Here is a 20,738-nt window from a genome sequence, read left to right on the forward strand (position 1 = left end):
ACGTAAGACTAACTAAAGTACTAGCGTAAGTCCGAAATATGGACATAGATGGAAAGAGAACTCATAGCAGCCCGAAAGAATTGGCTCACCCTTGAATTCGAACGATCACTGATCTTCTAAGCAAGGTTTGTCAATAGCCGTCAGAAGATGTCATGCACTCAACAAAGAAAGAGCAAGTGCAGTATCAGTACACAACCACAGTGTACTGATAGGATCACGCAACTATCCCACTAAGTGCAACATACATAAGCCATACAACAATATAACAACATGCATATACCCAAAACATTAAAGAATAATGGAGCATTTCACAAGTCTCAATTATACAGTTATGTCAAGTCAATGGTCCTCTTATGGAACCCAAACCCAAATTGTTAGCATATCGGAACATGGTACCCGATCCAATGATTATGTCGGAACGTGGCAATCAATCCCATAATTATGTCAAAACGTGGCAACCGATCCAAGTTAGTATGTCGGAACGCAACACTCGATCTATTCAACAAGTCACAATCATAATCACAAAGTACATTCTTATAATCATACAATCAAGTCATGATTCATGGCATCCATCATTCATCTATCCTCATTTACAATTAATGTGATCAATAATGCAACATTCGCATACATACATGTATCATAATGAAGCAAGAACAAACATACATCACACAATCATAGAATCACAACCATCACCTACCTCAAAACAAGCTTGAATCCCCTAAGAAACTTGATTCTTTCCTTTCAGGATTTGTTCCACTTGTTCTTGGTCTACAAACGATCAATATAACTTGAGGATCAATAAACAATAACTAATTACCCGAATCACTAACAATTCTATCAACCCTAGATCATACTCATGATCCCCATACCCATATTAGGGCTTTCTCCACCATAATTTCCAGATCAAAACCCTTCCCCATCGATAATTACCCATTAGATTACGTTCTACGGATAGAAAAATGGATTTAGGGAGTTAAAATATTACCTTTAGCCTCAAGAATAGTGAAAAACTGTCAAGAAAACCTCTGAGTTTGTTCTTTAGCTCTCAAGTTCAAAAATATGCAGAATAAAACGATTTTGGGGTTTATTTCCAACTTTAAGTCGTGATTGTCCCGCCACAACGGTACTCGCCCCGCTACAGTGGCCCCGCCCTGGCGGAAATAATCCTGCCTTAGCTTCTTGCACGAGACCAGTGAGTTGATTTAAGAATTCCAACTCTCATTTCACAACACACCTTTATCCCATGATACTCAGATAATATCTGTTCACGCTTAGATCAATTTCGGGAGTTCTACTCGCCCGAATTCAATTCTGTAAAGTCGTACGGGTTCCTTAACGTCTTAGCTATCCACTCATGCGATCAAATTTAAAATTGGATCACCTAATTGTTACCTGATTTCCCTAGACTTTAATGACTTCGATTTCATCCAAAGCTGGACTAGGTTGGGAAATCTCAAGATATTACGAAAAAGTTTTCCGGCCCAAAATTTTTTCCCGTTGGCTTTTCTATAACGACGGGAATAGGTCGTTACAATACCTTGATTTATGGACTATCAATCCAAAACATCACTTTTCTAAGTGAAACAAAATGTACTTGAATTATGCATTTTACTTGGCCAATTATTTATCTGTCTACATTATATGACATATTTGAATTTAAGATCCTCGTCACGATCTATATCATGAAGCTCTACTTCATATCAAAGATACCATCGACAGTTATTTGATATCGATTCCAATATGACATAACTTATAAAGATCTCTTCAGTTTTCATCATTTTTCAGGTACCTGAACCTTTTCCAAGGTTTTATGAAGTGTTATGTCGTGGTGCTCTTTTATAGCACTTGCCTCATTATAATGACCATATTGATCATTTGCTCATCTCCTTCTTCAAGGAATTTTACATTTGAAACCGATTGATTTTTTACGCTTCAGGCGTATTATAGACTCTGTCCTTCAAGGACTTCTCATTGGAGCATTTGCAGCTGAATTATAACATAGGGTCAGTAAATTCATCTGGCAATAAATTTGCAACATTATGCAAATGAATTATCACTTGAACTTCAAGTTCACATTTTCTTTTAACGAGGATCTAGATAATTCATAATTAACCTCATATATAATTTTCAGCTATCAATCATCTCTCCTCCTGATGTTAGAAAATCTAACATTCATCCCAACATCATTTGTGAATTCATCTTTGTGCGTGGTGGAACAATTAAATCATAACCGCACGTTCAACGTTTTAGATGAAAATCATTTGATTCCTGACCCTGAACCAATTTTGATAGGGGACCTTTGTTGGCTTGATGTGTACAAGCGTTGCTACATGTTAAATAAATTCATATTATACCAAATTTCTTTTTGGGAGATTTGTTCTCATAATTAATGGTTTAGCTATAATTGAAGGCACATAATTTCTGGTAAACCAACCACCATTATCAATATAATTTCATAGTTTGGAACTATGATCTTAATTTAACAATCGAGCAAACAACCTTACAAACACCAATTTGTAAGTTGACAATAAAACACATGTGACCATTGCATAGATGCATCTATCATATAGTTGCAAATGATCCACATGACAGGTGAATGGACCCATATTCACCTTTTATATGTTCCAAAAATCTCAGAGAGTACAATCTCAACCTTAGCTAGTACAATGATACAATTATCAAATTATAGAGAACAAGCAACACAAGAGAATTCTTGAAGAATATTTAATTTCTTCAGTATATAACTATGTGAATTCTCAATTATTTTTGCATCTTATTTTAATCGGAATGGCCAACCAATCATGCCAACTAATCTTTATTTCAGTACACTTACAGTTTACTTTTGCATGTGATTTCATCAGCATATCCATGTTTGTGTGCAATAAACAAGAGGAAAAAATTGGTAATCTTTTGCATATATATTTATAACCGCTTCGATTGTAGTAATCCGAAGATATTAAATCCTTTCAGTATTTACAGTCTCAATATTTCTTTTCATTGCATCCGAAACTTAAAAAGTTTATTTTGAGACTTACTACAACCCCAATATTATTCCTCTAGTAATAACACAACTCGTTAGAGAGTGCAATTAATTTTTTGTACTATCACATATTTCATGACACCATTCATATGGTGAGCATCTCCTTCAAGGAGAAAATTATATTATTATTGTCATGGTCAAAATTATTACGAGCAAGACATGTTTCTTGCTTTACTTTTGTTGTACCATAGGTACACAACCAATGACAAATTTGTATTGCCACACAATAATATTATTTTGGTCATGACCGCAACATTTGTAGGCACGAATTATTTTTTTCTTTTGCCCTTTCGATAGTTCACAATAAACATACCATAATATTTATGACGTATAAAAATACACGACCATTGGCCAATCTTGCCAAATAAAATTTATTTATTTCTCTCAAACCTCCCGTAGAGGTGAGTTGTGACATATTTTCAACCATATGTGAATATGTTCTTATTCATATTTTGACACATTCACTTTAAAGAATGGGCAAACATTCATGATGCTTATTACAAGTCACAATCTCTTCATGAGTTGGCCATAACCATTTATACATGTCATACCTTTGTATTTGGCATATTTACATGATCCACTTCAACATCACTTTGAAAGATAAAGTGCACCACCACTTTATATTTTTTTATTTTGATGGAGGATTTATAAAACTTATCAAATAAGGTCGCATGAAAACCGCGTGTCCAATGACCTTTCATACCATTTTGATGATAAAATTATTTTCACAGTTTGAAGGACTATTTCAAGAACTCATATTATTCTTCCTTTTTAATTACCACAATGATGACTATTATAATTTTGTCCCTCCACGCCCTTATTCATACATCCAATCATTTGTCGTCTTTCAGACTTATTATTCATTGCTACCACATTCATATGATAGAATGGAGCAAATCAACTGGCGGATTTCAAAGTTATCATACATTGCTACCACATTCTTTTCAAGGAATAGAGCAAATTCAATGGGATGAATTTCAAGGCTTTTCATCAAAATACATTATTTTTCCTTAGTCATCATTTTATCATCACTATGGTGCATTGAGACTCAAACTCAACGTCTTATGATCCATATAAGGCGTGTTAGGCCATAATTCTATGTGACTCGAACCCAATACATTATCATCATGGTGCATCAAAACTCAAATTGATGTCTTACCCTCTTGGTGCGATAGAACTTTAATCTACTGTCTTATCCTCAAACATTTTTCATTATGTGCATCCGGACTTTAACCTGATGTCTTACCCTTTTAGTGCGATGTGACTTGAATCCATCGTCTTACCCTTCAACCAATGACATGAGCCTTTAAAATTATTATTATTTTATTGTTACAAATAAATAAGTGAATTAAATTTCAACAAGACATGAAAGAAAATTATTCTTGAATTTCACAAGTTTGTCCCCTCCACCATTTGCCACATGAGTATAGGTGTATCTAATCTTGCATAGTGATATTTCCTTATCGGTGATTCATCTGCAAGATTAAATTAACTTATTGAATAAAGTAAAACTTAATATGTAAATAAAATATACCTTTATACTACATTATCTTAATAAAGCAACACATATAGCACATGTCCAGATTTGGATTAACATCATATTTGTTGATTTCCTTTTTCTTTGTTTTGTTGGATAAACTTGACCAACAACTATTTACTCGTCCTTTTGATCATCACCATCAAATCGCGTATAAAACTCAACTTGGATGACATGGTGAACAAAATTGAAACTAGAGACAATTCGTGTTGATAATGTGTTATAAAATTAGGCTTAAAGCAATATAAGTATAAAGAGAAGAAGACAAGAGAAGTAGATGTAAGAGAAGACTTTTCTTCTTATTCAAGTGTGTCTTTCAAATGGTGAGTGATATCTCTATTTATAGTGTTGAGATATCAATCCCAAAGATCACCAAATTAGTAGATACATGCTTATCCCTTAATGTTCTTATCACCTTGGAAGCACCCATATATGAATTGAATTAATTCTTGGATAGATCTAACGGATAATCCACACAATACAATGGATTTATAACACTTGTGAGTTTTTAATAATCGAATTCATATTTTTAGTTGACATATTGACATTCTAATATATAATTAAAATATTACATTTACCTACAAAATAAACAATAGCACACTCGGTAGGCTTACAAAGTGAGGTTTGAGAAAGGTAGAGTGTACACAGATTTGACCTCTATCTCAGAAGTAGAATGATTGTTTTCTATAAACCTTCAACTCAAGATTAAAATAGTCTAAAATAATGCAAATTACGAAAACAACATATAGTAGAAGAATAATACTACAACAAAATAATACTATAATCAAACTACATAAAACAACATATAATAACAAAATCGAAGAACAAGAAATAGGAGTAATACTATCATGACTATTAGAATGAACTACAAGTCAATACACTCCTACCTACTAGTATGGACACCTTCCTACCTACTATCCTTCTACTCTAATCTGCATTCTCTACATCTTTCTATCTAAAGTCATGTCCTTGGTGAGTTGCAACGGTGTCATATCATGTATAATTACCTCTCCCCTACACTTTTTGGTCTACCTCTACCTCTCATGAATCCACCCATAGCTAACCTCTCACACCTTTGCACTGAAGCATCCATATCTCTCTTTATGACATGGATGAACCATATCAACTTTTGCTTCCCACATCTTGTCTTCTATCGAAGTTACTCCCACCTTATCCTCGGTTTTAATTCTATTTCTTATAGTATATCTACACATCCATTGTAGCATCCTCATCTCCTCATATGAAATTTCTTGGTCGGCCAACACTCGCCCCATGTAATGAAACTGATTTAACCACCACTTTGTATAATTGATCCTTAAATTTTGATGACACCTTCTTATCAAACAAATTATCTCTTGATGTGAGCCTCCATTTCATCCACCTTGCACTAGTATGGTGGGTGACATCCTTGTCAATCTCTTCATTTCTGTAGATAATAGATCCAAGATACTTGAAACTATCTCTCTTTTGATTGACTTGTGTATCAAGCCTTACTTCCACGCCAGCCTCATGCACCACATCACTTAACTTGTGCTCCAAATATTTTGTATTGATCTTGCTCAACCTGAAACCTTTAAACGCCTCCTCCAATGCAACTTAATTATATTAGGGTTAACATACACCTAGAGAATAAAATATAAAAAAATAAATGATCTTGGTTACAGAATTTTAGAATAATAAAACATAAGATAAAGAATATTATGTACTCTCAATCCAAAAAAGTAAATTTAAGAGAAAATTTCACAAATAACTAACATTAGGTCAAAACTAGGTCTGCTTAGCTACACTTTTATTAATTAGAATTCATGGTTACAGTTATAGCTTGCCATCAAATCTTATTGTGTAGGGCTACACTAGACATGTTATTGTTATTATAATATCTGAGATGCATTTCGAAATACATGCCTGAAGATTCTAACCTTACATGTGAATTCTTAAATACAAACTCTAAACTTGATCAAAATTACCCATTTCTTTTTCATCCACAGGGATACAAGTGGTTTAGATTTCAATGAAACTTCGATTTGCCGATTTCAATGATACATAAATCTTCTTCAATTATTCGTAACCGTCTTTGTATATGTATTCATCAATTTCATTGATACATAAAAAATAATGAATATACAATTTGATCAATATATATATTATTTTGTTTGTTATTGTTGATCAATGTAGATTTGATTTTTGGTCTTTTATAAAAAAAAAAAGTATACAATGATGACATGTATAACTGTTCAAATCAAACATTCATAGATATGGAACACAGTGTATCAATAGCTTCTTCAATGCATATGCATGAATATTATATAAATATTGATGATGAATACACAATATAAACATTCAAATACATTCATACAACGTATAACAAGAAATTAGATACACTTGAGTACATTGATACAAGAAGCGAAAACACTCAAATATATTGATATAATGTATAACAAGAAACAAATATCGTTGAATACAACGACATAAGAAGCAAAAATATTTAATACATTGATACAATATATAACAAGAAATAAATACAATTAAATATACTAACACAAATGTATAAAAACAAATAGTACACTTGAATACATTGATATAATAACAAGATACAATTGAATATTACTCAAACTCAATTTCTAAATGAAAGAAAAATCAATAGTTGAACATAGTGTTAACATTGACAGAGTCAGATTTTTCACTAAGTGTGTTCAAAATCTGAAGAAATAAACACACAAACTAGTCGAAAGAGGTTCAACATCAATTTTTTAACAATAGTTTAATCATGAACAAATATTATAATTTTTTTGTCAAGGGGTTCAGATGAACCTCCTGACCCCAGGCTAGCTCCGTCTCTGAGTATCAATAGTTTCTCCAAATACATATATATAAGTTATATAAACTTTAGTGATGAATACACAATATATTCACTCAAATACATTGATATATGTTGGGTTCTGAAGGTGATTAGGCGTCATACGGAAGCTTACAATTGCAATCAAGACGGTGATAAATTAGATGACAAAAAAAGTGATACTAAAACATAATATTATTAATATGAAAACTAATTTAAAAGAAAAATATTAAAACTGTTGAGAGAATAAATCTCCCCATAAACTAAACTCTTTAAATGTCTACATTGTGGATGTTATTATTTTTGTGTTAGAAGAAACAAACCTACATTTATAGAGTCCTAAAACCTTTTCTTACTAGAAAAATAGTCCTAAAAGGAGAGAATAAACCAAATATGAAAGAATATTATATTTTCCTTTCAGGAAAAGTAAAAACATTTATGTTAATGTTTTGTCTTTTCTTTTAAGGAAAAATAAATCTTAAATTATGGTAAGAAAATCAGGGCAAAACCCTAACAAATCTCCCCTTTTGGCTAGATTTTCTTGACAAAGTTTGATCTGTCTTCTTCATTGCATGATAATCTTGTTCTTCACAAAATCTTCATCACCGTTGCTTGCCATGGTTAAAAATAAAGTTTAAAAACATATGGGTTAAAAATATTTTATTTTTATTTTTAAAAATTGCAGCAACAGGAATGTTGAAAATATGGTTGAAACTTCTTCTCCACATGTAGCTCGACAAAAATCTTCATTATCATCAAAGTTGTTACAAATTGATTTGAAACCACTTGAACCTATCTTCAACCTCATTCAAGCATTAGGTCATTGAACCATTGGATCTTTGAACCATGTGCTCTGATACCACTTGTTGGGTTCTGAAGGGTGATTGGGCGTCATGCGGAAGCTTACTATTTGCAAATCATATAGTTGATAAATCAGATAACAAAAACCTATACTAAAAATCAAAATATTATTATATCAAAACTAATATAATGAAAAACATTGAAACTTTAGAGAGAATAAATCTCTCCATAAACAAAAGTCTTAAACGACTACATTGTGGATGTTATTGTTACTGTGTTAGAAGAAACAAACCTATATTTATAGAGTCCTAAAACCTTTTCTTACTAGAAAAAGAGTCTTAAAAGGAGAGAATAAACCAAATATGAAAGAATATTATATTTTCCTTTCAGGAAAAGTAAAAACATTTATGTTAATGTTTTGTCTTTTCTTTTAAGAAAAAATAAATCTTAAATTATGGTAAGAAAATCAGGGCAAAACCCTAACAATATCATGCATGTATACAAAAAAATGAATACATTAAAATATATATTTAATATAAGAAGTAAGAATACTCAAATACAATAATACAAATATATAACAAAAAGTAAATATAGTTGAAAACATTGATACAAGAAATGAAAACACTCATATGCATTGATACAATATATAATTGTGGAGGATATCTTTAATTTTTTTATGCAATACATGATATTTTTAATAAATCAAACCAAATAATGCATAAGAAACAAGGGTAACTTACACAAATTCCACTATTTTAGGATTTAATTACTTAGATTCACACTAGTTTGCAATATTACATTCTTTACCATATTTTGGGTCTCAGATACATGTATCTGTCTCTTTCAGATACATGTATCTTGTATCAATTAGTGTGCCCAATTAAGAGATATAATTGAAAGTCATTAACTAAGGAGTGTGCCTAATTAAGAGATATGGCTGAAAGCCATTAATTAAGGAGAAAATCATGTTTGCAACAACTTTAAAGGATATGACATATCATAACTCCTAAAAAAAATATCAAAACAATCAAAATCCCTCCTCTCTTTTTTTGGTGATGTAGTAAAGTTTAGACTTCTCAACTTAGATCCACTAACTATTATTCAGATACATGCGTATATTTTGTTAGATACATATACCCTTAATCAGATACGCTTATAAAAAAAATACATACATATAATCTTAACTCAATAATGTGTCAGATACATATGTAAATCTCCAATGCATGTGTATATCTGTTCAGATACATATACACTTAATTAGATACACTGATAAAAAATAGATACATATAAACAACTTAACTCAATAATGTGCCAGATATATCAATAATGTGCTAAATACATCAATAATTCCAATCCAATCCAAAAAGTCCCCTTCTCATCCTCTCCTTGTTAAGGTTTATCACAATTACTGCATAAACCATCTTTCCATTTGCAACAAATTACATACTATCTTTCTCTTTTGTTCGTCCAAGTTGTTGCATTTTTGTATTTTCAAAGTCAAGCGATTGAAAGTATCGAGAATTGTAATAGTAATTTTCATGTTGTTTTTCGAGCAACTATAAATAAACATTTTTCTCATTTGAAGAATCACTAGCCATAAAAGAAAACTAAGAAAACTCTACATCAATGGAGTTTTACCTTAACTTTTAAAAACTAGAAGACAAAACAAATTGAAATCCATCAGGGATACATGACTTTGAAAATGATTAAATAGAGATAAACCTCAAATTGTAATGTTGTTGTTTTGGATTTCAATTTTAAAAATTTATTAGTGGAATTCATGGTGGAGAGAAGAAAGAAAGAAAGAGAGAAAACGGTGGTGGAGATAGAGGTCGATGAGAGAAATAATTGATTAACATAAAAGCTTGAATTGAGGATGATTTAATTATGCAAATAACTAATTTTAAGGTATATGTATATCTGATGATATCTTCAATAATATATGATATAAAATATTAAAAGTAATATTATATGTAATTGTTTGAAAGTAAAGTTAATATTAATATAGATGATAGTAATGTATGTCTAATAATGTAGTTTATCTAATAAATAATATAAGCATAACTAATACAATCATTACTAATACACTCTATTAAGCATTACTTTAAATACCCTACTAAACACCCTCTTAGAAATGGTACAGTTGACTCAAAAGTAAATAATGACATTTTTGAATCAAACTACTAATGACAAAAATATTTTCTGACTTAACTATTAACGACAAAATCATTGTTAGACCATATTATTTATTATTAATAATAAGGTGTTTTAAAGCCAAATTAATAACAACATAAATATTTATAAATCATTTTTATTCAAAATATTTTTAATCCTTCTCCATTATAATTTATGAATATAAAATAAAATAAAAATTGGTTCATGTCACTATACAATGTTAGGCCTTTCAACAACAAACAGAAAAACAAAAATAAAATTAGAAAGAGGAATTGGTAGAGTGAACTGTCACAATAATAATTGCATCAACTGCTTATTGGGATTCGCACTTTCGTGATGTTAACATTTTCAAGATCTATTTATCTTTTGCACGTCCCGTCCTTAACCCCTTCTTCTTCTTCCTTCTTCTCCATTGGAGGAGAGACAGACCTATAGATACACATATACATACAAACAGTACAACAGAGTAAACCCAATTTGAGCTTAGAAAAAAAAGGTGTACAGTTGACACCCCCACCAACTATTTTTTTACTAATATTTATGGTTGAAAATATAAAGATAAAAATTCTGCACTAAGAAAAGGTATATTCTTGTTTTTTTACTTTTTGTCAATTTTATAATCTCTTTCTCATTGTACATCCACTGAAATAATCACTGTTTTCTTGATTCTGTTGTTAAGGTTAGGTTTTTTTTTTCATTTTTTTCATCAAGTTTTCAGTTGATGGGGTGAATTATATGCAGGTTTTACAGGTGGGATTTTTGTGTTGAGGGATATTTTCAACTGGGTCGAAGAGTTCATGCTGGAAATGATTTGTTTGTTTGATTCTTGAATGAGTAAGGTAACTTTTTTCAATGATCGATTGGTCTTCGTTCTATTGAGAGGTGGGATTTTTATGAAGAATCGAAGCTCGGGACGGATTGATTAACCCTTAAGGAGGCTTTTGCTTATTTGGATTATACTGTAGAATTTTATTGGAAAAGTGGTTGTAGCTCTGATGAATTAGGGTTTTGTTTATTTGGGATTTTGGAGCTATGATCGAATCATTTGTTATGTTAGCATGTTGTTGTACGCAACAGTAGATTTTGGGTGGATATAGGGAGTTAGGTAATAACAGGTATATGTATGGAAATGGCTGCAGAATCTAACACAGGGTTTCATCATCAATCTTTATCGTTTCAATCGGGGGCAATAGGGAGCTCATCGTCCGAGATGATGTTGATGGGTAATTACTACAGTAGCCTCGGAATGAATTTCAATGTAAATAATAATGGTGGAGGAAGAGGGGTGTTGTATTCTGGGAATCCAAGTGTGATTACCAGTGGTGTCCGGAGTAGCAGTAATCCAGGAATGAGCCAGTCTGGAAGTTGTTCGAGTTCTTTTCTTATTGATTCAGTCCCGGGGCTCAAGCATGACACTGGGCTGGCGGTAGAGTGGACGGTTGAGGAACAGTACAAACTGGACGAAGGACTTATCAAGTAGGTAGTTTCTTCGAGGTTTCTGTATGTGTTCTTATGCTGAGATGTGTATCTATCCATATTTGTTGAGTATCCACATTTTACTGCAAATATTTTCATCTTTATATATATTTGGTAATCCATCCGTTCCATTTTTGTTTAACACCATTAGTTTTTATTATCCCTGTAGTGACTTGCACATTTCTAACTAGATTAAAACATCATGTCAAATGCTGGACTCTTTAAGTGTAAAAATATCAACTAGGTCTTAATTTCAGCTAGTTAGTCTCCATCTGTTATTCCATTCTCTTGATGACATGCCATAAATATCTGCATCTTTTCTTTGCCATCTGGGCATCACAGTTCTATATAAGTTTACGGGACTAAACTTGTAGTTCGTACATTATGTCGTACTTTCGCTTATTTTAAAATAAAACATTTACTCTATAATGACTTCCCTGGTGTTCTAGCTTTTTATTTTTATTTTTGATAAAGGTAACTTGTATTATGAACAAAAGAATACACAAAGAGTATTTTATTAATACTTACATCCAAACGTTGAAGAAGAAAGCAAAACTCCTATGTAAGTCGTAAGTAATCTAAAATACTAGGAATATCCTCTACATCTCGAGTATATTCATGTTTACAACAAAAAAAAGAAGGACCAGACAATTCAGCTTCAGATTCTGCATAGAGCAGCTCTTGTTTTTAAAACATCTCTGGTTCCTTTCCATCCATATCACAACTCTTATTTTTAGGTTGACTTGCTCCTCAGTTTCTTCATCTCCTTCCTGTATCTCTAACTTTTGGTAACAAGTTGTTCAAGTTATCGAAATTATAATTCTCTGTAGAGAAGTCCGTATTTTTCCAATCAACTTCATTAAAAATTTGAATAGATCCACATACACCTTGGTTGACACGAGTATATAAGTCATGTTATACCGTTGAATAACGAGCCTTCCATTTTCTATTTTGATTTGTAGAAAACTCGTGTGCTTTGGGAGTCCCTGATGATTAAATAAACCAAGATTTTACCATGACTGCAATTTTAGAGAGACACGAAAGCGAAAACCTATGGGGTCGCTTTTGTAACTGGATTACTAGCATTGAAAACCGTCTTTACATTGGATGGTTTGGAGTTCAAGTTATTGTTCAGATATGGACCTTGGACCTAACTAAACTAAAACACTAGTTCACGAAGTGAGGATTACCCAAGACCATATAAGATGGCAAACAACACCATCCCACACAAATGCTAGACTCTAACAGCCCTATACACACCCACAATATAACATGGTGGCCAAACATTTGGTGAACCAAGAATTGAGATGAGTCTGGCGCAAATACTACATTAAGAAATAGACCTTAGGTCTAGCTCAACCTAAAAGTTGATCATGAGGTGATGATTGCCCAAAACTGTACAAGGAGGTGGGACTTGTATAGTTGCCTCGTGAATTACTAATTGCTTTCTTTGTTTCTCCTTTAGTTCTACTATATTTTTCATAAGATTTTCCATTTTCTGATGGTGGTAACTTCTTATTCTACTCTCTTTTTGCTTTGAAAACTCTTTGCACATTTTGCTTTTAAGGAAATAGGAGAGCTTTGAGGGGTTAGAAAATGATTTTGGACATTTGAGGAATAACCTCTTATTCTTAGTTGTTGGTGCATCTGTGAAGTTCAGTATGGAAGATTAAGTGACATTTGTAAAGACCTATGTTATTGTGTAGTTTCCTTACTTTTAGGTGTAGGAGAGTTTTCCCACATTAATAACTTTAGCACCCACGGGTATGGCCTAGTGGTCAATGAAGTAGGTTGAGAACCATGAGGTCTCAAGTTCAAATCTCAACGGAGGCGACGACACTAGGTGATTTCTTCTCAACCCGATAGGTGTGTTGGTGGCATGTAGCGATACCTTATGGAATTAGTTGAGGTGCACGCATGCTGATCTGGACAGTACGGTTATAAATAAACAAAAAAATAATTTAAAAAAAGTTATTTACCTTGTTAGAAAAATGCTTTTTTGCTCTCTTGAGTCCACTACTTGGATTCTTATTAGCGAGGTTTCAGTCCTTTAAATGCATCTAGAACTTGCTACTTTTCTTACTTGTTCTTTCCTTCCATGGAATATTTACATCAACTTCTCAATTCGATGCTCCCTCCCTTGGTAGTTTGTCCGTGAATGCTATCTGGTTTGTGCATGTTAGTGTCTACCACCATATTCTCAGTTGCATGCAACCTTTCTCTTTCTTTACTCCTTCACTTTACAATGTGTGGCAAAAGTGAGGTAGCTTCTTTCTAAGGTAGCTTTTCAAAAGTGTGCCAAGTCTGTACACTTGAATTTGAAATTTTCCAGGTTTAACCATATAAAGAGAACACCAATGCCTCTACTTTCTTGCAAATGCCTCTATCCAGTTCCTCTTAATTGTCAAAAAAACTTTTTCATATCCTCGTATATGAGGATCCCTTCTTTCACTTGTTTCTGCAACACCTCCTTATTTGAGCATTTCTTTCTTCTATCTGTCAAGTCCAATTTCTGTCAAAGCTATTGCATTTCTCTCTCTCCCTCTCTCTCTCATCTTCTATTGATCACTTTCCCTTGCATATACTATCTATACTCAGTATTGATGAGGGCCAAATGGAAATAGTTAAAATGTTATGAACCCAGCAAAGAGCATCAATAGGTTCACTTTTTGTGAAAGAAGCAGAATCTGCTGGCTAGTTTGTGACTTGATTGTTAACTAAATGGAATTTGCCAATCTAGATCGGTATAAAATTAGTTGGTTCTTATCTATGTTGTGTTTGATTTAATAAGGACTTAAGTAGATGTAAATTGATATGAGGCTGACAGGGAGTTTTTCACTGCTGACGTTTGTTCTGGGAAACGAAGTGGAATTTTCATATGTATACAAACTAGGTTGATAAATAACTGAAAAAGAGTTGTGAAAAACTATTAAGAAAGTGAATTTGAAAATGCTTTTTTCATGAGCTTGATACACCTTGCACTGTCCCTTGATGCATCATTTTGGTCAAGCTCATCAGAGGTTATATTGATCAAGACTTCCTTTGAATTAGAATTGTTTTGATCTGTGGTGCTGTTTCATTTCATCTTTTCACCTCTTGTGCATATGTATGACAGTCACACTGTTTTGATGATAGATTTGCCAATGAACCGAGTATAATGAAGTACATTAAGATTGCAGCCTCGCTCCGCGACAAAACTGTACGTGATGTTGCATTAAGATGTAGGTGGATGACGGTGAGCTCCTGAACCTGTTTAGCAGTATCTTTTGTTATTGTTGTTGTTGTTATTATCATTATTATTCATTTGTCCAAATATAGTTGGTTGATGGCAGATGCTTCCTGAGAAATAGTTGCTTACCTATTGAGTGATTGTTTTGTCAGAGAAAGCGCAGGAAACAGGAGGACTATAATTTGGGAAAGAAAGTGAAAGACAGGAAGGTGTGCCATCTCTTTTGATCTTTTCTTCGTTTCCTTTGAAGTTACCTTTTAATTTGTTTGGTTAGTATTGAGAAGTTGACTTTGACTTGCTTTTCTTAGGACAGAAAGAAACACTTTACTATTTAAAGTTAGTTACTTTTACCATTTAAAGTTAGTTACTTAGGCTTTACTTGATTCATCGAATCTGGGATTGTTGTTTGGAGGGTTTGATAGTTCTTATCATGCTAGTTAGGACTTGAGGCGTACTTAGTTCTTCGTCCTTGTCTAAGTAAAGCTGTTTATTCTTATTACTTTCTCCATAGAGTTTTACATGACATAATTAATATTTGAAATTGAACTATCTGATTGTCTTAAACATTTTGTGTTTTTTGTTTTTGAATATGCGATTGTAGTGTTAGAAAATTTTGGAGTTATATAATCCTATCAATTTTTTTTAATAGAGTTTGTATAATTCTTGCATGTTTTATCCGATGAACTTTGGGTATTCCACCTTTGCAGTCACTTCTTGTATAAAAAGCCAAATAGACTTGAGAGTTGAGATTCCAGCATTTGACTTTTGGATGATCTCAAGGATTCTCAGGGCCAAGTCTTTTCCTTTCTGCTTTTGGCCTTTCCAACGCCTTGACCTTATAGCTTAATGCGTCATCTAATGTGAAAAAAATCAATGGATTTGATGTCTTGCTTAAATGTTGATATATATATTTTTCCCTGGAGTTACTTTATGTCTTGATCTAAAGTTGCATCAATCTACCTACTTGGTACTACAATCATGGTCTGTTATTAAGCCTATAAAGCATCTCTTTTTCGATCGGTGTATGAATTTGTTAATAAGAGCGAGATAGGAACATGTGTATGCCTGAAAACCAATGGCTTGTCATAAGACCTATTACATCACCTGCTGAATAGTGAAAGCAAAGCTCCTCCCTGTTAGTGTACACCTGTGAATCAACCTTAGGAATGCTAATAAATGTGGAGAACTGCATATTTTGTGTTATATTATAATCATACAATTGTAACTTCATCAGAGAAACTTTTTTTTTTCTCTTTTTGTATTTTTTCTTGTTTTGGACCAAATTAATGAGATCAAGGTAACTTCTTTTTCTCTTGCCATTCTCCTTGGGACTTCCAGAGTATAGCAAGGCTGGTGCTGGTTTGTGTCTGGGCAGGTATTCATTGGATGGATTTTTTCTTTGAGAAGGACATTACATTTTCTTTCTTATGAATAAGAGACCAGTAGAATTGGTCTTTAGCATGTGGAGCAGTCAGTAGTTAGTTTTACATCCCCTACTGGTGAATTCTATACTGTTAAGCTTCAGTATGTATGGAAAACAGTTCTATGTGTATGTTACCACACATGCAGCATTACAAAGTTCTTTTTTCTTCAGGAAAAATCAGCAGAATTACCGGTGAAAGCTGGTTCGTCCTCAGCTTTACCGCTGAGCTTCATTCCGAATTCGCTTTCCTCAAAATATCGCGACCATGGTGATGTGACGCCTTCTGCAGGTTAGTGTCATCTGTTTAGCAGCAGGAATCTATGCCTTCCCCACTTAATCTTTTGTCGGCAACATATTTCTATTAGGATACAGTTTGAAAAAACTATTTTCTGTATTTGAGTAAATGGCGTTTTCTGATTTTTATGTGGGGTAAATGATTTCCATGCGTGATAACTCATTACTTTATGAATGGCATCATTGTGTGAAAAAAAAAGTACTATTCTTACGTTATGGTTCACATGGTACAGAAAATACCATTATATAGTGATAGTAACTTCATAATGCGCATCTAATTATTCACAATTTTGACAAGTCTTTTTAGAATCCAGTTATAATTTAGCTGATTAAGCAAACCAACCATTATGAGTTCATTTGCTTGTAAAGACTCACTCTACAGAATAATGCTTTGGACATGTCAATGATGTCACTAAGTGTAGTGGTAAAATTTCTTGCTGAGATTGCCTTTAGATCTTTTCTTCTTGCCACTTTGTCGTTTCCCTTTCTTCTGTGTGATATTCTTCATCTTGTCCATCTCACTCTGTCAATTGGCTTCTATTCACGAACTTAACCTGGTTTGTGTTGCTTACAGCATTACTTGGAACAAGGCATCTACTGGAAGAAAACAATGAGGCTCTGAATCAAATTGCGGCAAATCTTTCAACAGTCAAGGTATCAATCTCAACGTCTTGTAGTGGGAGGAGTCTTCTGAGATAATTGGAAGGGAAAGGGAAAAGTAAAATTCTGAACTGTTGGTGGAGGACTTTAGCTATTTCTACTTTGGAACAGCATACCGGATAAAATAAAAACATTTCAAAATTTTAGGGTTCCTTGCATCTGATAACAAGTAAAAGATAATATTTTCATTCCCTTGCCTCTATTTATTTCTTATACAAATCATGAGTCAGAGCATCAATTACCACCACAAAACCCACATTTAAGAGGCGTTTCAATAGTTAAGGAAAAGTTATGGGATTTAAACTTGTTTTCTTGTCGTCATTTTCTCAACAAAGTCTCAACTTTGGAAGTTTTACTGAAGAAAGTAATTATGAAAATGATTTTTAGTCCATTTTTAGGATTTTCACTGAAGCTGGTCACTGAGAATTGGTAAAAATATAAATTGGTGAAATCAACAGAGGTCCAAGTCTAGACTATATTTTATATAATCTATGATTTATGTTAGGACTAGAAGAAAATGTATAAATTTTGGATGTATTCAGCCCATGCTCACACAGCCTTAATCAAATAATGGTGTTATCCAGTCATGATAAGTTTGTATGTGCGCATACTGAGTTACAGTGCGTTATGGTTGTGCATACACTTGTTATACTCACAGTGGAATGATTGGTACTCTCTTTTCCCCTTGTGTTTTTTTTGATAAATTGGAAACACTTTTACTTTTTTCCCTGACAAATTCACCACTAAGTAGATGTAAGGTATACCTTAGAGATTACCAGATGAGTGGCACAACCCTGTTATTTCATGGCTTCATGGTATGCCTGACATACCTGAGAATGCCATGAATCAGATCAGCCTTTTATAGAATGGTTAGAAAAGAGGAAATCTGCAGAAGCCCCCCCACCCCTCACTGCTTCCATAAAGTCTATTCAACGTTGAGCTCTTTAGGCAGAAATGGTTGAAGCAAATAAAGACTAATTGGGAGGGAAACTAGAACTTCGAATGGAAAATTTGGTGCGTGAATTTGAAGAGCTCTGGAAGGAGATGCACACAAGTTATTTGTATAAAATGCTCCAAGTCGGTATGACTGGTGACTTGCAGATCTCAAGTCCCCGTTTAAGAACTCAGATAAAGATTATTTCCGAAATTCTCTAATGAAAAAATTGGTTTGCTCCCATCATTTGCAAGACTTCCGCTATTCCAAAGGAGAGATAAGTTCTTCGAACGCCTCCTATATACATAGTCCACATGAGATATAAGAAAACTCCTGTCTCTGTCTTCACAACTCCTCTCGCATGTAACCTCTTGGTTATCTACATAAATAAAAATGTCCGGAATGCATATAAGAGATGTAGGGGAGCCACCTACATATCTGTTTGTTTGAGTCTACTCTGCTGTATTTAGTAATTCTGCAAATTGTTCCTCAGATGTAAGAATTTAGTTATGTGCCTTCCAAATGAAAGGATCATTGAGGGACGGATTCTAACATAAAACAGTTGGGAATTGCAAAACTAGCTAATTGTAAGGAAAGCAGAAATTTGTGTAGGAGTCATATTAAAGATGTGGTTAATTCGTGCAGGCATCTTTCTTGTCCTATTTTTGTCATTTGTGTACCAGCTTTGACAGCCTCTGAGTTCAGTTTAATTTCAAATACAGATCTTTGTTACTGTTACCTATGTAATTTGTGTGGGTTAATAGAAATAAGCAGTGATGCTCCTTCAATCTATCTACCATCCCAACCCCCTTCTCCATTTTGATCTTTGTTTCTTATTTTTCCCATTGTAGTTCTTTCATCTATTACTTGTAACAGGTGAATCAATAAGTGAAAATTAGCTTATTTCCCTCCTCCCGCCAACATTTCAGCCAATGGGAGGGTAAACGGGAAGGAAAAAATAACAGTGAAATATCAAAGCAATTTGTTTTCTTTTATTATTTCTTGTTGCAACCTTGGTGTGTGTGTGTGTGTGGGGGGGGGGGGGGGGTTCAAATACTTAACTATATTTTGTTATATGCATATCAGCTGATATCTGATATTTATATGTAATTGGGCAGTTTCAGGACAACATTAATCTCTTCATCCGAACGAGGAATAACATAATGGCAATTTTAAACGAGTAATGTTATTAATATATTCGTTATACTTGACAGGGTGAATTTGGTTGTCATACAATTCTTTTACTGATAGCGTTATTTATGCTGCAGCATGAGAAATATGCCAGGTATTATGAGCCAAATGCCACCCCTTCCAGTTTTATTGAATGAGGAACTTGCTAGTAGTGTTTTGCCTAGTACAACTCAGGTAATCAGACTTTTGCACACTATTTTAGGTTTAATGACCTAATCCCTCACCCCACTATAAATTTTACAATGTGACACGAATTCCCCCCATGTAACTATAATGACATAATGATGTTTTTCCAGCCGATGATGTTTGCGTCCACAAGTGGAATCCAGCTGAAACAAGAGCCAGGCTGTTGATGGAGAACGCTTGGTACTAATTTTGGGTTACTAGCTTGTGTAAGTACACCAATTTTTTTGCTGTAAATGCATAAAGAGCTGGCAGGTCTTTGCAGCTTGGGTATACGACGATTGGGTTCCACATGAAATTTTATCAGAACCCAGTTTTTTTTGGAAGCTGAACACACATGAACTCGAGCACCAGGAAATAACAGCATCATATGTTATTGCGTATCAGGGGAAAAACTGTGATCTTGATAATGCACTTGCAAGTTCATTTTCTTGTTTCCACCTTCTGTGTGTAAATTTAGGAGACAAATTGTTCTTCAATGTCATTTTCCACGGTGCTTAAATAACTTTTAGCTTTTTTTTTTTTATAATACCTTAATATTTGCGGATTCTTGTGTTGAGTTGAGTTTGTTGCACTCTAGGTGTATATTTCATAGGGTAAATAATACTTGATTTCCTACTGAATACTCCTGTCTTGATTTGATATGAGTATTTAAGAAAACCAAGACGTAAGAAGAGAAAAGATTTGAGGTCAGTTATTTCGTATATCATTTGAGTTAGTTGACTTAGTTCCATTCTTAACTCCATCCATTACATATTGACTATTGAGGATCAAGATTGGAGATTCTAGAAACAAATAGCAACTCTTGTGTACCTTTTTTTTATGTTATATGATGTGATAAAACTTTTGTTCTGAAAACATATTTCTAATGAAAAAAAAAATAACAATCCTGTTTCGAGTGATGGTTTGGCATACAATAGGCTGGCCTAATTTGTAGCTGTAGATGGCTACAAAGGAAA

At 33.3% G+C, this 20,738-nt stretch overlaps 1 protein-coding gene across 1 annotated transcript; it reads left to right on the top strand.

Moving 5' to 3' along the window:
• The first annotated feature begins 10,653 nt into the window (after window positions 1–10,653).
• On the top strand, window positions 10,654–20,402 carry LOC125834255 (uncharacterized). The gene is made up of 9 exons (XM_049513423.1): window positions 10,654–10,971; window positions 11,131–11,865; window positions 15,001–15,100; window positions 15,247–15,303; window positions 16,689–16,806; window positions 17,386–17,465; window positions 19,524–19,585; window positions 19,674–19,770; window positions 19,893–20,402. Exons 2-9 carry the CDS (start codon window positions 11,513–11,515, stop codon window positions 19,947–19,949), a joined length of 924 nt encoding a protein of 307 aa, XP_049369380.1. The 5' UTR covers window positions 10,654–10,971; window positions 11,131–11,512; the 3' UTR covers window positions 19,950–20,402.
• Window positions 20,403–20,738: the final 336 nt, after the last annotated feature.

This window comes from Solanum verrucosum, unplaced genomic scaffold (genome assembly GCF_900185275.1).
Source record: "Solanum verrucosum unplaced genomic scaffold, falcon-dt-bn FXZP01000026.1, whole genome shotgun sequence".
Taxonomy (NCBI): Eukaryota; Viridiplantae; Streptophyta; class Magnoliopsida; order Solanales; family Solanaceae; genus Solanum; species Solanum verrucosum.

Excerpts from the sequence above, each read along its gene's own strand:
- LOC125834255 (XM_049513423.1), top strand. The coding sequence starts at position 11,513 with ATGGAAATGGCTGCAGAATCTAACACAGGGTTTCATCATCAATCTTTA. Across the intron at positions 17,466-19,523 it reads CAAATCTTTCAACAGTCAAG|TTTCAGGACAACATTAATCT; the intron begins GTATCAATCTCA and ends GTAATTGGGCAG. Across the intron at positions 19,771-19,892 it reads TTTTGCCTAGTACAACTCAG|CCGATGATGTTTGCGTCCAC; the intron begins GTAATCAGACTT and ends ATGTTTTTCCAG.